The 15,219-nt window shown below is 46.1% G+C and overlaps 4 protein-coding genes across 4 annotated transcripts; 2 read left to right on the top strand and 2 right to left on the bottom strand.

The window, feature by feature from the left end:
* The first annotated feature begins 2,074 nt into the window (after positions 1–2,074).
* On the top strand, positions 2,075–3,352 carry F4817DRAFT_82199 (RNA recognition domain-containing protein). Its single transcript, XM_049307924.1, has 5 exons — positions 2,075–2,390; positions 2,456–2,528; positions 2,634–2,740; positions 2,793–3,025; positions 3,097–3,352. Exons 1-5 carry the CDS (start codon positions 2,371–2,373, stop codon positions 3,189–3,191), a joined length of 528 nt encoding a protein of 175 aa, XP_049163546.1. The 5' UTR covers positions 2,075–2,370; the 3' UTR covers positions 3,192–3,352.
* Positions 3,353–3,731: 379 nt separating this feature from the next.
* F4817DRAFT_323724 (ChaC-domain-containing protein) lies at positions 3,732–5,202 on the bottom strand. The gene is given in 6 exon segments (XM_049301545.1): positions 3,732–4,404; positions 4,572–4,573; positions 4,590–4,640; positions 4,731–4,762; positions 4,825–4,964; positions 5,034–5,202. The coding sequence occupies 5 exon segments, from the start codon at positions 4,878–4,880 to the stop codon at positions 3,841–3,843; spliced, it is 705 nt and encodes a 234-aa protein (XP_049163545.1). The 5' UTR covers positions 4,881–4,964; positions 5,034–5,202; the 3' UTR covers positions 3,732–3,840.
* A 2,079-nt stretch (positions 5,203–7,281) lies between these two features.
* Positions 7,282–9,050, top strand: F4817DRAFT_323715 (EF-hand). The gene is made up of 4 exons (XM_049301544.1): positions 7,282–7,455; positions 7,623–7,641; positions 7,756–8,122; positions 8,181–9,050. Exons 1-4 carry the CDS (start codon positions 7,415–7,417, stop codon positions 8,642–8,644), a joined length of 891 nt encoding a protein of 296 aa, XP_049163544.1. The 5' UTR covers positions 7,282–7,414; the 3' UTR covers positions 8,645–9,050.
* On the bottom strand, positions 9,051–11,541 carry F4817DRAFT_323713 (uncharacterized protein). Its single transcript, XM_049301543.1, has one exon. It carries the CDS (start codon positions 10,925–10,927, stop codon positions 9,431–9,433), a length of 1,497 nt encoding a protein of 498 aa, XP_049163543.1. The 5' UTR covers positions 10,928–11,541; the 3' UTR covers positions 9,051–9,430.
* Between the last annotated feature and the right edge of the window lie 3,678 nt (positions 11,542–15,219).

The following is a 15,219-nucleotide window of genomic DNA, read 5'->3' as shown; positions in this document are numbered from 1 at the left end:
TTCTACCCAAGGTCCCCCGAGTCAAGGGATAGATGGATGGATATTCGGAGCGCCAGCCGGCCCCATTAACAGGTCGTACTAAACGACATTTGCAATTACATACATACAGCCTTACGCATCTTGCAAGCTACTTAGCTGTAAATCTTCTTCCTAAGTGGACTCGGCATTTGGATCAAAATTGCTCAATGATCGACTGCGACCTCCACGGCTGCATACAACGTCGCATCCCATGCGAACAAGCCTTTGGGTACGCGGAACGCATCTTGTATCGAATCTGAGCCGAAATGCCTCTACTATTGGGTTCCTATTTGTTATAGTCGTTGGTTACTACCATTTTCTGTCTACCTCACCTTAACCGCATGTCATATCCCACATTCCATACTACCCTATCGTCTATCATGGGTTTACAGCTTACCCTTTTATGAGCAACCGAGACGTGTCCACAGAGCATATATAGCACATGCTAAAAGCATCATTATTCTTTAGTTATCTCATCATAGTACAACTTTATGTATGGCAGTGGTACGGAGCTAGACTCAGCTCTCTTCACCAAGCAAATAATATCAAGTCATAGGGATTGAGAATACCTACATGACAGCATCACCCAAGGGCCGAGTATAACGATTGAGGACAGCTATGTGGGTTCTAGTCCCCAGGAGATAGTATTTCGACGTTTCACTTTCGTCCACAACTAAATGCAGCACATTTTCCTCCTAGTTCGTCTCGAATTGTACCAGGATAATCGGTGTCTCTAAGTTGGCTCTTTCCGGAGCTCTGCCGTGTTGCAAGGTCTTGAAGTACTTCAATGAACTTAACTAACTAATATACCCCCCATCTTAGAAAGCAGCGTAGTTTGTATTGTTCGTACGATAGTCTTCAGCACTAACGCAGGGTCTAGCCTTGCGGATAAGCAAGCCCCTCGGGAGACTATGGAGAGGCGCTATGTTCTCTCGCATTACTTAGCCAAGCAAATAAGACTTCCTGTTTTGAACTGACGTCCTGCGGCGATTGGTCGATCACAAGTCAGGGGTCCAAAAATGGCACCCCTGCGTGATTGGATATCGCGCTTTTCCTCATATTCTTCGAGCTCGTTACAGCTATTTTCAGGCCCAACAAGTTTTAACGAAGAACTATTCCCATAAGGTCCGAAAATCATAGGCTAGAGATATATGGCGAACAGACTATGGCATTCTTTTTTTAGCCCCCAGGCAAGGATTACGAAACTCTAGTATTCACTATTCACTACCCAAGGTGACGGACGTGAGACCTTGACAACTACGATCGGCCGCACTTAAACGAGAATAGGTAGATGTGGAGTATATCCTACCATGTAACCTACCTAGGTATGTAGTGTAGTCGGAGTAGATGCTTCGCAGATCGTTCTCGAAGCCGACACGCCCCCTTCAACCGCATTATGTCGAGCAACTTGGGCTACGCGAAGCAAGCATATCGTTGATTACTGGCATTCCATTTTAGGATAGAGCCGACTTAGCAACTCGCCTGGCACATGTAGTTTGTGCCGCGTGGAGTCTCATACCCTCTCCTTAGGGCAATTCGAGGTCACTTGCACCTCCTCTGTTTGATGCTTGTTTTGAAGCTATCCCTGCTGACTCCCTCTTTCTTCTCTTTGCTGGTGGTGGGTATACGCTTGTTGAGTATTGCGGTCTGCCTACCTCTACCTAGGGGCAAGTATAATATATTGTATAAAATCAGGCGGCCTCGAGTACATAGATATCTTTCATTCCTCGTTCAAGCCAACAGATACTGGTCGATTTGTCACTGGAACGCCTCCCGAGTTACTTTACCAACTTTTATAATCCTTGCCTAACCGGCCACCTGGATCTTGCATTTCGTACATTACCTATCAACCCTGCCGTCTTTACTGTACCGAAATACTAAAATACCGAAATACTTTTCACTTCTTTACCCTTGCGCCTATCAGATACGTCACCTAGGCCCTGGCATCTGCAAACCTTCCGGCACTGGTTACTGGTCAAGTTTGCAAGTCAAAAATAAAGGCAACAACGATAGGTTTGTACGATTGCTGCTTAGGATTCTAAAAGAACGTTCGTGCATCTCTTCCACTCCCGCCCCTGCCTCCCGTACAATTAGTGGGCCCAGTAGTTCCTTCCTCCCTTGCTGCTATCTTGCAGATTGCTCCTCCCACTTTGTTTAGACAATACCTAACGGCAGCCTCACGTACCTTAGGTATATGTGTGCAGGTAATCACTACCTCATTAATCACTACATATACCCGTGTACTTTTACTTCAACTATCCCGATCCGCACATCATTATTACGGATCAATTATTAACCTTATTTAATACAGATCTATCTACCCTTTCGAGTCGATATCTTCAGTCAGCAACAATGTCGAAACTATTCATCGGGTATGGTAAAACAGAGTTCCCATCTATTATTTACTTGGCTAATCCAAATGTTCCCCTCTATATAGCGGGCTCGCATGGCACACTGAAGATACCACGCTCAGACAGAAGTTTGAAGAATTCGGTCCCGTTGAGGAAGCGGTATGTGGTCCTATTACTATCTCTCTAGCACCCGCACTATCTTCGATATGGGGGTCTGGAAACCCTACCGAGACTTTGATTCAGGACTAACTGAGTTGATATTAGGTCGTCGTCAAAGATCGCGACACTGGTCGAAGCAGAGGCTTTGGATTTGTCCGATACGTGAACGAGGAAGATGCACAGAAAGCTATTTCGGGCATGAACAACGTCGAGTAAGGTGCCACGTCCCATTCTTTCGGGGATTGATCTAACTAAACAAATTAGATTCGATGGACGATCTATCCGTGTCGATAGAGCATCTGATACTGGTCCTCGAGGCGGTGGCGGACGGGGTGGTGCGTACCCGCCTAGGGGTGGGTACGTACAGCAACCTCAGATGCCCTACGCCGCTGGCCAGCAGGTTGCCTACGGGATGCCGAACCAGGTGATGTACCCACCGGCCTACGGACGCGGAGGAGGTTACCCGCAGCCCGGTTACGGAACACCCCCGCCTCAAGGTAAACACATAAACCCCTTTAGAATATTTCAATTTAAACCAGTACATGTTTAGACTAACCGAATCTTATAGGTTATGCACCCTACGGCTATCCGGACCAGCAGCAAGCGGGTCAACAGCCTCAGCATCAACAGCAACCGCCTCAGGGGCAGCCGCCGTACCAGTAGAACTACTGTGAGCGACACAGGGGGGTCTCGATCCAAATCCCAACACCAACATTATGCAGAGTTGGCATCTACTAGAAAACTGGCCCAAAAGGCACGCTCGTTATCGGTGAAATTGGCGCTTGGAGGTCTGATGTTCCCACAACACCCTTGACACTCCTTATGCACAACACGACCAAAGTGGTATTCCCCATTTGTCACCATTTCATTAAATCATCCTCAACTATCGAGTCTCTATATCTGAGATGGGAGGATTACAGTGAGACATACTCACTAATGTACATACATTCGTTCGCCATCTTCTATTCGAGGCTCTGTGGCCCTTATGATTAACGTGAATATCCACGTCATCTATCATTTTACGAGTCTACGAAGGACTAAAGAAGAAAAAGAAAAAGAAAAAGAAAAGAGATGGGAGAACTACTTGAGGATAAAGAGTTCGACCTTCTCGAGAAGAAATCGGTATGAAGTCGATCTCGGAGGGGGATAGGGGAAGGCAAAGCCGGGAACGAACTGTAGCAATAGCGCTCAGATCAATCGACATGATTTCCAATGCTTTTCTCTGTTGAAATTCTTGACCTAAGTACCTAACGTAATTCTCTACCTCGACGACTAATGTTTACAACATCTCTTCCCCTCTGTAAGATATCATTCACGCCTTCTCCGTCTCTTCCTGCTCGTCTACGCTGCTCACTTTCCTAAACTCGTGCGAGACGGGATGTTCAAAGCCTTCTACCTGTAACTGGCCCTCGCGGCGCCTGCGGTCAATCTCACGCACGCGATCCGACAAATCCGTGACGTGAGCGTCACCACTCTCTGGGCTTAGCTCGTTGAGGGCCTTTTCCAGACCCAACAGGTAGTCCCTGTTCAGACCGCTGGGACCTTCGCTAACGTAGATGTGCTCGGCGAGGGCCTGCGGGTCTTGCGGTCCCGTGAATTGGTCATTATCGGGGGTGCCGATATAGACTAGAGTGCGGATGGACGGCGACCCGTCCGCCGGATGGAAGGGCGTATAGTGGATCGTATACCCGTTGATTTCCCGGATGTCGAGGTACTCCTTTACCTCGGCTACCTTGTCTGCTTGGATTCGGTACGCGGTGCCCCATACCTTCTCGGGCGCTGAGTCATGCGCATCGACGAGGGATGCCCAGAATGATCGCTCGATGAGAGTGACGACGCGGCCGGGAGCTTCAGGTGTGCCGCGGTGGTCTTGACTGGAAAGTTCTTTGATGTTAGGAGATGATATAATCCACATGTATTAAACTCGCTGGCCCTTGTCGTCACCGTACATCTACACTAGGTTGTATCGATTTAATATCCAGGGTAGATTAAGCTTACCTTGCCTAAAGATATGTCAGCCGTATACTTCTCAGCTAAGCAAAGTGAAGGAATCTATACATACCTGCCAGAACCGCCTAACATAGCCTGTGACCCAACCAGGTATCCGTCGATCTACCGAACAGTTTCGGTGAGTTTAGGCCTTGGATATATATGTTGACGTAAAGGAAGTGAGCAGTGAACTGCTTCAGTATAAGACCTTACCATAGTGCGGAGGGGGTTTCCATATCAAGCTTCTACAATTCTATAAGTAAGGTTAAGCTACAAAGCTAGGGAAGCATCCGAAAGGATAACGCACCCATAACCGAAGATCCAGAATTCGCCCGTTTCAGGCGGAGCTCCGTTGACTGGCATCGTTGATATTCAGGTCAAGCTTCCTCGTCTACCCTTCGCCCTCTTTCGTTTCTATAATTCACGCACGCTTGCTCGAGTTATTGTCTATGGATCCAACTAGGTAATTAATAAAGCCCTTAACAAAGCTCTCCAGATATCGTAAAGACTACCTACTCTATCCGTGAATAAGAGTCATCGTCGTTCAATTTGACGGGAGTCGGAAATGGTACAATAATGCCAAGCTTTTCGTCTTTTGCGGCTTCCTAAGCCATCGGGACTGCCGTCTTTTGGCGGGCGCGGCTCCGGCCAACGGAGCATGTGCTACACAGTACCAACACCGTACATCTTACTTACCTAGACCTTACATACATTAGGTACCTATATGTAGGCAATCCCGCTCTTATTATCCCGACAGTCCGACTAGGTGGTTCTTATTTTTAGCACTTATGTACCCTACGTAACTGGACCTGAATCTACGTGTTGTAGGTACATGCTGCGAACAGCTGCAGCTAAGCTCCTGAAATTCGTCATTCAGGTATTACCTAGTTGCGATGAACGTTGGAAAAGGCTAATGACATCGTATATTCCAAAAACTGAAAAGAATCTCCTGATACGTGACCTCTCATATTATTATTATTTACTCCTGCAGCATCTCGAAACCTCACGCATATAATACCTATGAAGCATGTATGCATCCCGTGAAGATTTAAGAATAGGGGAAGCATGCGCCTCGACTTGTATTACAGACCGCAACAGCTTGGAGCTCCTGTTTTGCTGCGCCATACTAGCTACGTATTATCGCATAGACTTGCCGCCATCCATGGAAGGTGTTGGGAATGACAAAAGAAGATGCTGTGGGTTCAGCGTAACCCACTTTGTTGTAGGCAGTAAGATACCTGAGGAATATTAACCGGGATGCGGGACGGGACGGGACCGTCATGCCTGAGCCTCACTGGGGAAGCTGAATCTATTCTAATCCTTTAGAAGCTTTTGCTCCCATATAAGTCAGCCTTCGAGAAAGACTTAAGGTTCGCCCTGTTTTAATTCCCCAGGATCTCTGCCACCTTCGGTCAAGATAACGAATAATCGGATTGATCCGACGAGTTATTACGTACCTAATGGAGTACGTATGGATGCTGTGGTAGACGATGACACAGCCCCGGACTGCCCCGCCGCTCAGCATCGGTGTGAACTGTGTGATTTTGATCGCCAGTCTGATGCCTGCGGATCTTTAGTATCAGTCAGACGGACACTAGCGGTGCCGGATATCCATACAAACCCATCCAGTTCAGACAATCTTTACTCTGGAGACCAAAGAAAACAGCTTGTTAACAAAATACCTATCCGATAACAAATACCCGACTTACGGTATTTGATACAATAAAGCAAACCACATTACTTTTTATTTTTTCGGCAGCCCCTAAGTTGTTATTAGTTAGCTCCTTTGGGTCTTGGGTCTTAGGTCTTGGGTTTGGCAGATGCAGCCCTAGAGTTAATCCTCAACCAAGACTTTTAATAATTACATCCCAGCCAAATCCTCAGCACTATCTCTTCCCTTTTGTCTTTCTCAAACCCCATGATCCTTGACTTTCCTCTTTTACCCCGATTTTTTTGCGGCTGAATCTAATTTACTCTTTGTCCGCTACGTAACGAACTGGGTTGCACTGCCGCTTATTACTCGTCCGACACCTTTCCCAATTTAACTGCCTATCCCACATCGACATCCTATACAAAAAAGAAGCTGGACTGCGCTGCAACTACTCGTGCCACGCCCCACTTAATTTTGGTTTCGCAAGCGAGTACCAGTCTTAACTGGTGCTTACCACTATTATCCACACATCACTATTATCCCCATTATCATTACAAAAATTCATTTAACCTTCATTTTTAACGTTATATAATTCGAAATTTTTTTTTTAAATATATTAAATTTTAATTAATATAATAAAAAATTTAAAAAATTATAATTATAATATTTATATTATATTATATATTATATTTTAATTTTTAATATAATTTTTTATATATAAATATATAAATATAAATATAAATAAAATTAATTAAAAATATAAAAGTAATTTTTTATTTTAAAATAATTTTTTATATATAAGTTATATTAATTTAAATTATAAAATATTACGTAATTAAATTATTATAAACTTTTTTTAAATTTAATATATTTTAATAATACGTTTATATTATTTTTAATAAAATAAATAAAATAATTATTAAAATTCTAAAAACGTAATAAAATTGTATGAAATTTAGTTTAAATAAATATATTTTTTATTTTATTTATATATAAATGGTTAAAAAGTTATAGTAAAAAGTAAAAAATTTGGGGATAATTGTGGTGTGTGGATGGTAAGCACCAGTTAAGACTGGTCATGCTTGCAGAACCAGAATTAAGTGGGGCGTGGCACGAGTACGCATCCTCTCCTTGTTCCATATAGTAAACAAGTCTCGCCGTCACTGCTGTCCTTACCATCTTCATTCTTTACTACCGGTACTAGTCGATTCTAAACTCTAGAGCGACGTAAACAGCAATATACACAATGGCTTACAACAGACCATACAATCCGGACGAACTGCCAAGGTGAGTCGGCGCCTAGTGCTATTATACCCCGCCATCGTCATCGCTCAGAACCGCGATGGTCTGGAGTGAAGGACAAGGAGGACATTGCCATCTCGTCAGATGGATAATAAATATTCGTCTCATTTTCATGCGTGACAGCGATAGCTAATTTATTTTTGAAACCGCAGATTCGCAGAGCCCGACCAAGTACGCGCACGCACCTCCGTTGAACCCTTTTTCTGCCCTATGTTAACCCCTGCGCGAGCCCCTCTTCTATCCACTCGTATTCGACTGTAGATAACTAACTTTCTTCTCTTCTAGAAAGGCGGCGCGCCTCACCCATCCTCTCGCTACGAGTCCAAGCCCCAACCGCCTGTTCCTAGCCCCCGACACGACTCCCTTCCGACTCGTCGCACAGATACAGGACGTCTGACTCCTACTGGTTACGCCCCGAGCGGTTCGAGCGGTTATAGCAATAATAGTGGTGTCAGCCACAGCAACAGCTACGATCACGGCTATAGGCCGAACCTACAATCTACTATGTCGCCGCCACCTACCGCGACCGGCCCGCGACCAACGGCCCATAACCGCCCACCTCCTGCGAGTCGGCCGCCTCCTTCTCCTACCCCTCAGGAAGGCGCTGCCGATCCTACTCTGCTACCATTATTCAAAGCTGTCGATAAGAACAGTACGCCTTCTTAGCCTAACTGTGTTTCTTTTCCCAGATACTAACCCCTTTCGAATAGACACTGGTCAGCTCTCCGAAAAGGAACTATCGGCCGCTCTCGTAAATGGCGACTGGACGGCTTTCGACCCGCAGACGGTGCGCATGATGATTCGTATGTTCGACAGTGATCGATCGGGGACGATCGGATTCGATGAATTTTGCGGACTGTGGTCATTCCTAGCATCGTGGCGGGCACTATTCGACCGGTTCGACGCGGACCGCAGTGGCAATATTAGTCCGGACGAATTCAGCAATGCCCTTGTGGCCTTTCGCTACCGCCTCAGCCCCGGCTTCGTCGACCTGCTCTTCCGTACCTACGACAAGCGTAACGAGGGCGTCATGAGCTTCGACCTCTTCGTTCAAGCCTGTATCAGCCTTAAGCGTATGACCGACGTCTTCAAGAAGTACGATGAGGACCGTGACGGTTACATTACCCTCAGCTTCGAGGACTTCCTCGTCGAGATCTTAAAACAGCTCAAGTGAGGTTGAGACCGGAAACTTCAAGCTGTATGGCTTCCCACGGAATTATTAGTAGGGGGTGAGCAAAGCCAATGATGAGGATTGCCGTATTTATATACGCAATGGTCTGGAGAACAGATGTTACCTGTGGGGCTAGCAGCAAGTTCAGGAATACGTTGCCGAATACGCGCCATTTATTCTGCGTAAGTGTAAGCAATCCAAACTTATGTTTCTATGGGCGGAGAGAGGATATGCATTCGAGGAATTTCGTTATGTGAGCTATCATGCTATCTCATGGGAGTTTTAGAAGTAGAGGCAGAGGCAGGCCCGCGGATCTTATTGTTATTCTCGGTAGATACCATCAACCTATCATGGCCACAGGGATGCATAATGAACGAATTCGTCTAACAGACGAGAAATTCTTTTTTGAGTCTTAGACTTTGCGATTATCTAATATTATACGTTGGTATAATAACGATGGTAGGTATCCCTCTCTTGTTCCCGAAAATCCGTAGCAAGTTTTTGGCTTCGAATAGCAACGCCGGTGACTTTTTCTCTCCATCCATGCCTTTCCCTAATCCTAAGATACAAGAAACCCTATTCCAAAAATAATATGCCTAAATGGTTCATTAAAAATGACAAATGCGTAAAGACTAATTTTGTCTGCCCTTGGTATCATGTAGAAATTCTTCTCCCGAAATACGCCAGAACCCGACAAGCTAATGTGCTTAAACATAAGAAATATCGTCCTAATGACAGACGGTTACGTTGCCCTGAACGAATGGACGAGCCTTTAATCTAGTAACTTCTTCAAGTAGGGGTAGCCACGGACCTAAATCTCAAAAAGCCTCCTCTCAATGACTTCTTCGTCTTTAGGCCACTAGATATCTTCTCATTACGGGCGTAGATTGGTCTCAGGCTGCATTGGCTTTTCACCTTGACATTCTGACGGGCCTTCGCGTCCCTGATAACCCATTGGTCATCCGTATTTTCCGGAGAGCACCATAGCATACCGTTTCCAGAGACGACGACTTCGTCGCCGCTGCCGAGGCGCATGATTTCCGTGGTGACGCCGCCGATGCTACTGTTACTGCCCTTCCGTGCATGGCCTAGTTTCTGCTTACCAGGTTTCCCTTCTTCGCGCGGGTCCAAGGCGCCTTCAACTTCCTCGCGCCGCCACCGTTTCGTCTTCAACATCGCCGTAGCGAGGCCCCTGACATCTTTTTCCCCGTCATGCGCGCTAAGCCAGATGCGCGCGCCCAGTCGCGTCGCGATCTCGGCACCGGTAGGTACGCCCGCGCATATGTTACCGCCGAGCCACCACGGATTTGTGATGCTGTCCATACAGTGCAAGAGGGCCGTCAGTGGGAGCGCTGCTTCGGCTACGAGATGCGATGTGACGTAAGGTGCGATGTAGTCGTATGAGATACCGTGAGGCGAGAAGAGGACTGAGATGGGACGGACCATACCGGTGGAGGTGGCGGGGCGAAGATGGTTCTGGAAAACGGACCGTGGGAAAGAAGTGTTTGGGCTTGAGCGCGCCGGAGAGGGGAGTAAGGTTGACGCGGACTGGACAGAGCGCAGGGAGCGTGGTGATACTGGTGGGGAGGGCGGGAGGAGGAAAGGATTAGGGGTAGATGAGTTATTCGTAAGTGTCATATCCGAACCCTGCATAATAGGCGTATTAGGGGTCGCAGGTGGTGAAGGCGGTTTCGATATGGTAGGGATACCAAGTTGTAAGTGATGCATTGGTGGAGGTCGATATGTTATACCAATTGCGCCATGTAGACCAGCTAGGTCGCGTTTCTGCGGTATGAAGGCGACGGTGACTTCACCCCCTTGACCTCCGGGCGTCACGGGCGGGACGGGAATTCGCACTGCTGACTGCTTTCCTGTCAACCTCGGGTCTTCCCATCGCTCTATCGTCCGGATCTTCTCCTGGTCGAAGTACTTCCAACTCTTGATCAAGCGTGCTGCTGCTGGTTCGGCAAGGATGATCGTGTTTGTCCCGCTTGCTGGTAGCTGCCGGAGCGTAGCTTCATTGCAATGGTCGCTCTTATGTTGAGTGATAATAACGAGATCCGGTGGAGACGGGAGCTCCGAGAGCGAGGATATGCATGCCGGGTGTATGCGAGTCGTAATCGAGATCTTAGAGTGAAATACCTTAGAAGATCCTGTTATCCAAGGGTCCAGGAGAACTGTGAACGGCTTCGGCGTTACAATACGCTGTGCGAATTCGGGGATGATGGGCTCGAAGGATAGGAGAAACGAGGCATCGGAGTTGAGGTTCTTTATGGTTAAGGCCATTGCGGATGTCGACGTATCTGGGGGCTTGTCGTTTAGACTCCCTCTTAAGGGGGTTGGAAATTGGCTATCATCTGTGGTCAAGAGAGCTTAAGGGCTTAAGGTAATGAGGGATGAGCTGACTTCAAGAGCTTCAAGCGGAGGGATAAAGCAGCAAGAGAAAGTGATGACGAAAATGAGAGTTAAGAAGGATCTAGTCTCAGCCCCGATTAAAGAGGGGGAAAGTGAGCTGTCTTACCACGGGATGGATGGATGATGAAGTAATAAAGTAGGCGTACGAAGGATCGCGTGGGAGAGGAATATTTGTTAAGACACACAATCAGGTAATAATCGAAGTCCTCGTCAAACATCGATCGATGATCCAATAAACTCACCATGTGGTATTAGAACTATAATCAAAAGTCAAGCTATACAAAATGTCCTTGTCCGCTTTCCCACTCTTACCACATACGTACTAACACTTGTTGTGGAGGGAGAGGACATGTTTTAGACAATGGGTAGTCGACCATGTTTCACTTGGTTCGAGCTGGGGGGGATGTGGCAGAGTGGATGCGAAGCTGTAAGCTAAAAGATCTGCAGATGGAGAGTGAGATGTTTCGGTGTTTTGTCAAGTCTAGTCTGTACGACACCGGTTGGTATTAATGCCGTCTGGACCGTGCCCCGTACTTTACACTTTCTTTGACACTTAACTACCCCAAATTAGAGACCGCGCAGGTTAGGGGCTTGCCATTAAGGGTATTTATTGTCTCTTGCTGATTGGTCAACCTTCCAATTTATAGCACAGAAGTGGCTTCGGGCTCCAACGTTCAGGGTCTTTTTCTTATCCTAAAATAGATATTTCTATCGAGTATTACACGTAGGCGTCTATGTATATAAAAACCTTGAGTCACAGCTAGTTTAACTATGACTTTCCTTCGCATTGATTATTAAAATCCAGTTATTTACTGGCTTATTATCGGCAGGAATTAGCAAGTACCGCATGAAGATAATCATAATTTCATGAAATATTAGGTACATATACGTACTTCGTGCCGTTGTCGCACAATTAGGAATGTTTTTTTTCCCAAACGCTATATCTATTCGAGCATGACGTACGAAACACTATTATTTAGATACCCGAAGAGATGGCGATATACTATCATTCCTGTATGACAAGATTGGTATCTCATTTCCCAAATGTTCATTCCCTTAGATGACGACTTCTACTTGCCATACCGATATCTCCCCGTTATGAGATCTACAGTTGCCCAATCAACAAGGACCAGAATAATTATACAACGCATTCCAGATTCGTTTACTACCAAATTACGTGGAATGACACAGTGATCATGCGGATAACTAGGCACAGATTGCTCAAGAAGGTCGTTCGGCATGAAAGCTTTGACTACCTATTTTCAAGTCTCTTAATAGCTCTTAGCGTGGCGTCTTTCTTTCGACCGAAGACTTCGAGAAACTAACACAGGGAACTTATATTATTGCTAGTTTAGATACACAATATTATTAACACTTGTATACAGGAAGTTTTCCATGCTTCACTTTCAGTAGCTCTACTGTAACTACAGTGTCAACGTAGTACTCGGCTTGTAGTACTTTGAGGTATGGAAGTAGTGGTAATGATTATTGTTATATTTTAATGTCAACTCTTAGAAGGCATGCATTTGAGGTCGGCAATAGGCAAAAAGGTATCAAACCCGCAGCTTAACTAAATTATCAGTAACAGAAGCCAATTTATCTTGAGTTGACATCTTATTGATTTAGGCAAGTAATCAATAACCGCTCACAGAGCCCTCTAGGGATTAGTATACTACGAAGAAACATAATTACAAGAAGTTGATCTTCAACTTGAATAGCTGGATATCCATGTAGCACATCCACTGACTTCTTCACCTGAAGATTAAGCTTCATGCTTTGGATACTGAGCTTTAAGCACACGGATAGAGAAGCGGGCGGCTATAGGCACGTCCCGACTCTAACCCGACGTAAAGCCTATTAGTGCTGTTCAGGATGTCAAGGCGTAAGATGAGTCGACCGAGGCTAACACTACGGCTAGTTTGCAGCGATACTTCTAATTCGTGTGCCTTTTCCACATCAACCGTGATGCGTTTCTCACCTTGCTTAAATATTTCTCATGGGCAAAGCTATACGAGGCGTCGAGTAAGCCGACAATGCAATATGAGCACGCGAGTATATGAGCAATATATCAAACGCCCGCAGGAGGTCGTGCGAAAGGAGTGAAGTTCGGTCTAACTCGATGAGCCATGATTCCTTATATTGTTTTAACGACAGGTGACGCTTAGCAATTCCGTTGCGGAGAGTATGCTATAGGTAGCTGGTCCTAAGAATGTAATTCTTAATCGAATTTAATAAGGTCCTTCGATACTATCGATAAGAACGATTAGCTAGCTGTATGCCTTCGTCATCCTTCTAGTTTTGAGACCCCGGTGAGGGGTAGAGGTGTGCAGCACTTATACAATAGGTACACGCAATGTGCTGAGAGTCAAGGTGAGAGAGGATTCGTCAATTTCTAAAGCTCTAACGGCACTCGGATCAGCAGTCACACAACTCAGATAGGTAACTATAATAGATGCAGCTTCCTCTCAGAGCTAATGCTTTACGATAAGGGATTATGAGAACACCTTCCTAGAGCTTAGGGTACATGTAAACGGTAGAAGAAGCAAAAAAAAAAAAAAGGGTTTGCAAGCTTGCAGTAGCGTACTCTCGTACTCCCCACATCAAGCCGAGCAATCATGTACATACCATCATGTACCTAGGGTACATGGGTACATACTCAAGGCTTAGTAGCACAGCGCCACTATGATGTATGGAAGGAACATTTTTCAGCTTCAGAGGAGTTCCCGAATAAAAGTTTCTATTCGAGGAACTAAATCAAGATACTAACAATAGCAAAACGCTAGACCAATGTTTAGCCACGATGCGATTCTCGTACAAAAGGCTCGTCCAGACATTGTCGTGCCAGCCTCCCGAGTGGAAAGTCTTGGTGAAGGCAGCGCGTACAAGAAAAAAAAAACCTGACCAACTAATGCGATTGACTAGGATGAGAGCTTTCTACCACAGTTCTACTAGTCGCATTGACAAAGAAGAGAATTGGGGAGCTACAATACAGTACCCATGTTCGGCTGCCACCTAGCTAGGGTAGGTAATCCGGCTTCGTCTGGAATGAAATGTGTCAAAAAAAAGCCACATCCGCAATCAGACAATCAGAGAAGCGATGGCAAATGGTGGGAGCTCATGTTCTATATCTGATGTCATAAGCTGACGAGCTTAACCACGGGTTCTTTTCGTATTTCCGCCGACAGGTACAGCCAAGGAGAATACTCGCTTTTCAACTGGAGAGGGAGATGTGTGGAACAAGCATCATGCGTGTGAGAGAAGCGTGCGAGATGGAGAGCTTCGATAATGAAACGAGCCCGCCTGCCCGCCTAGCCCGCCATGCTAAGTACATACTAATGCTACCATGCTACCCGACAGAGTCTTCTTTCGATGCCCCGCCATTTCTCAAGCCTCCACTCGAAACCTCCACCTATCGTATCACCTCCGCAAGCTCTGCTCTGCCTGCTCAGCCAATGCCGGAGCTCTCATCAGTAGATGGATGGATTCGGTCAGTGCATCCACCTTACCCACCTGCAGAACCCCTCGCCCCCCTCAAGCTTCCTGCTGCTGCGGCGGTACTGCAAGCCGGGGCTTTGCCTGGCTAGTACCTAGAGGCAAGTATGTAATAATGCATTCATGTCTCGTGGGAAGCAGCTGGCTCTATTTGTTATACACCATGAGGTGTAAGGTCGCATTAAACCCGTCTTTACCATTCGAGGATCCCACACCCTGCTCCTACTGCAGGTATTATGTGCTTGTACGCTTAGAGGCAACAAGGAACGGAAAACCTTGGCCTCTTTTTACTTAGCTTGCTCTAATAGTATCTGAAGCTAAGAAGCTTGCATCGCCAAATTCCGAACAGCCAGACCTAAAGCTCTGACGACGACTCTCAACTCAAAAGAAATCATTGAGCTCTCTGGGGGTTATATTGCTACCAGAAGTGCTCGCGTCGTCGGCTTTTCTCTTTTTATTATTTGTATTATTTATTTGCATCATTGTTCTCTTTTTCCCTCGCCCATCACAGAAGAGACCCCACTCCTAATGTTCAAATAGCCATCCGTCACAGCCGCGAGTCAGAAGGGAAGCTGTCCGGTCTGTTTAAATCGAGTTAAGAAAGAGACGGAGTGGGACGGAGCCAATAAAACGACTCCCTCTCTCTTTGTCCGCCCCGATTTGAACTTGCC

The sequence above is a fragment of the Daldinia loculata genome (assembly GCF_022478755.1).
Source record: "Daldinia loculata strain CBS 113971 unplaced genomic scaffold F4817scaffold_2, whole genome shotgun sequence".
In the NCBI taxonomy this organism is placed as follows: Eukaryota; Fungi; Ascomycota; class Sordariomycetes; order Xylariales; family Hypoxylaceae; genus Daldinia; species Daldinia loculata.
The sequence above is the reverse complement of the archived record's forward strand: the minus strand, read 5'-3'. Positions and strand labels throughout refer to the sequence as shown.

Coding starts and splice junctions, on each gene's coding strand:
- F4817DRAFT_82199 (XM_049307924.1), top strand. CDS start 2,371: ATGTCGAAACTATTCATCGG. Junction 2,391..2,455: donor ATGTCGAAACTATTCATCGG/GTATGGTAAAAC, acceptor CCCTCTATATAG/CGGGCTCGCATGGCACACTG. Junction 2,741..2,792: donor TCGGGCATGAACAACGTCGA/GTAAGGTGCCAC, acceptor TAAACAAATTAG/ATTCGATGGACGATCTATCC.
- F4817DRAFT_323724 (XM_049301545.1), bottom strand. CDS start 4,880: ATGCCAGTCAACGGAGCTCCGCCTGAAACGGGCGAATTCTGGATCTTC. Junction 4,763..4,824: donor TTCTGGATCTTCGGTTATGG/GTGCGTTATCCT, acceptor ATAGAATTGTAG/AAGCTTGATATGGAAACCCC. Junction 4,641..4,730: donor GAAACCCCCTCCGCACTATG/GTAAGGTCTTAT, acceptor ACTGTTCGGTAG/ATCGACGGATACCTGGTTGG.
- F4817DRAFT_323715 (XM_049301544.1), top strand. CDS start 7,415: ATGGCTTACAACAGACCATACAATCCGGACGAACTGCCAAG. Junction 8,123..8,180: donor CAAAGCTGTCGATAAGAACA/GTACGCCTTCTT, acceptor CCTTTCGAATAG/ACACTGGTCAGCTCTCCGAA.
- F4817DRAFT_323713 (XM_049301543.1), bottom strand. CDS start 10,927: ATGGCCTTAACCATAAAGAACCTCAACTCCGATGCCTCGTTTCTCCTA.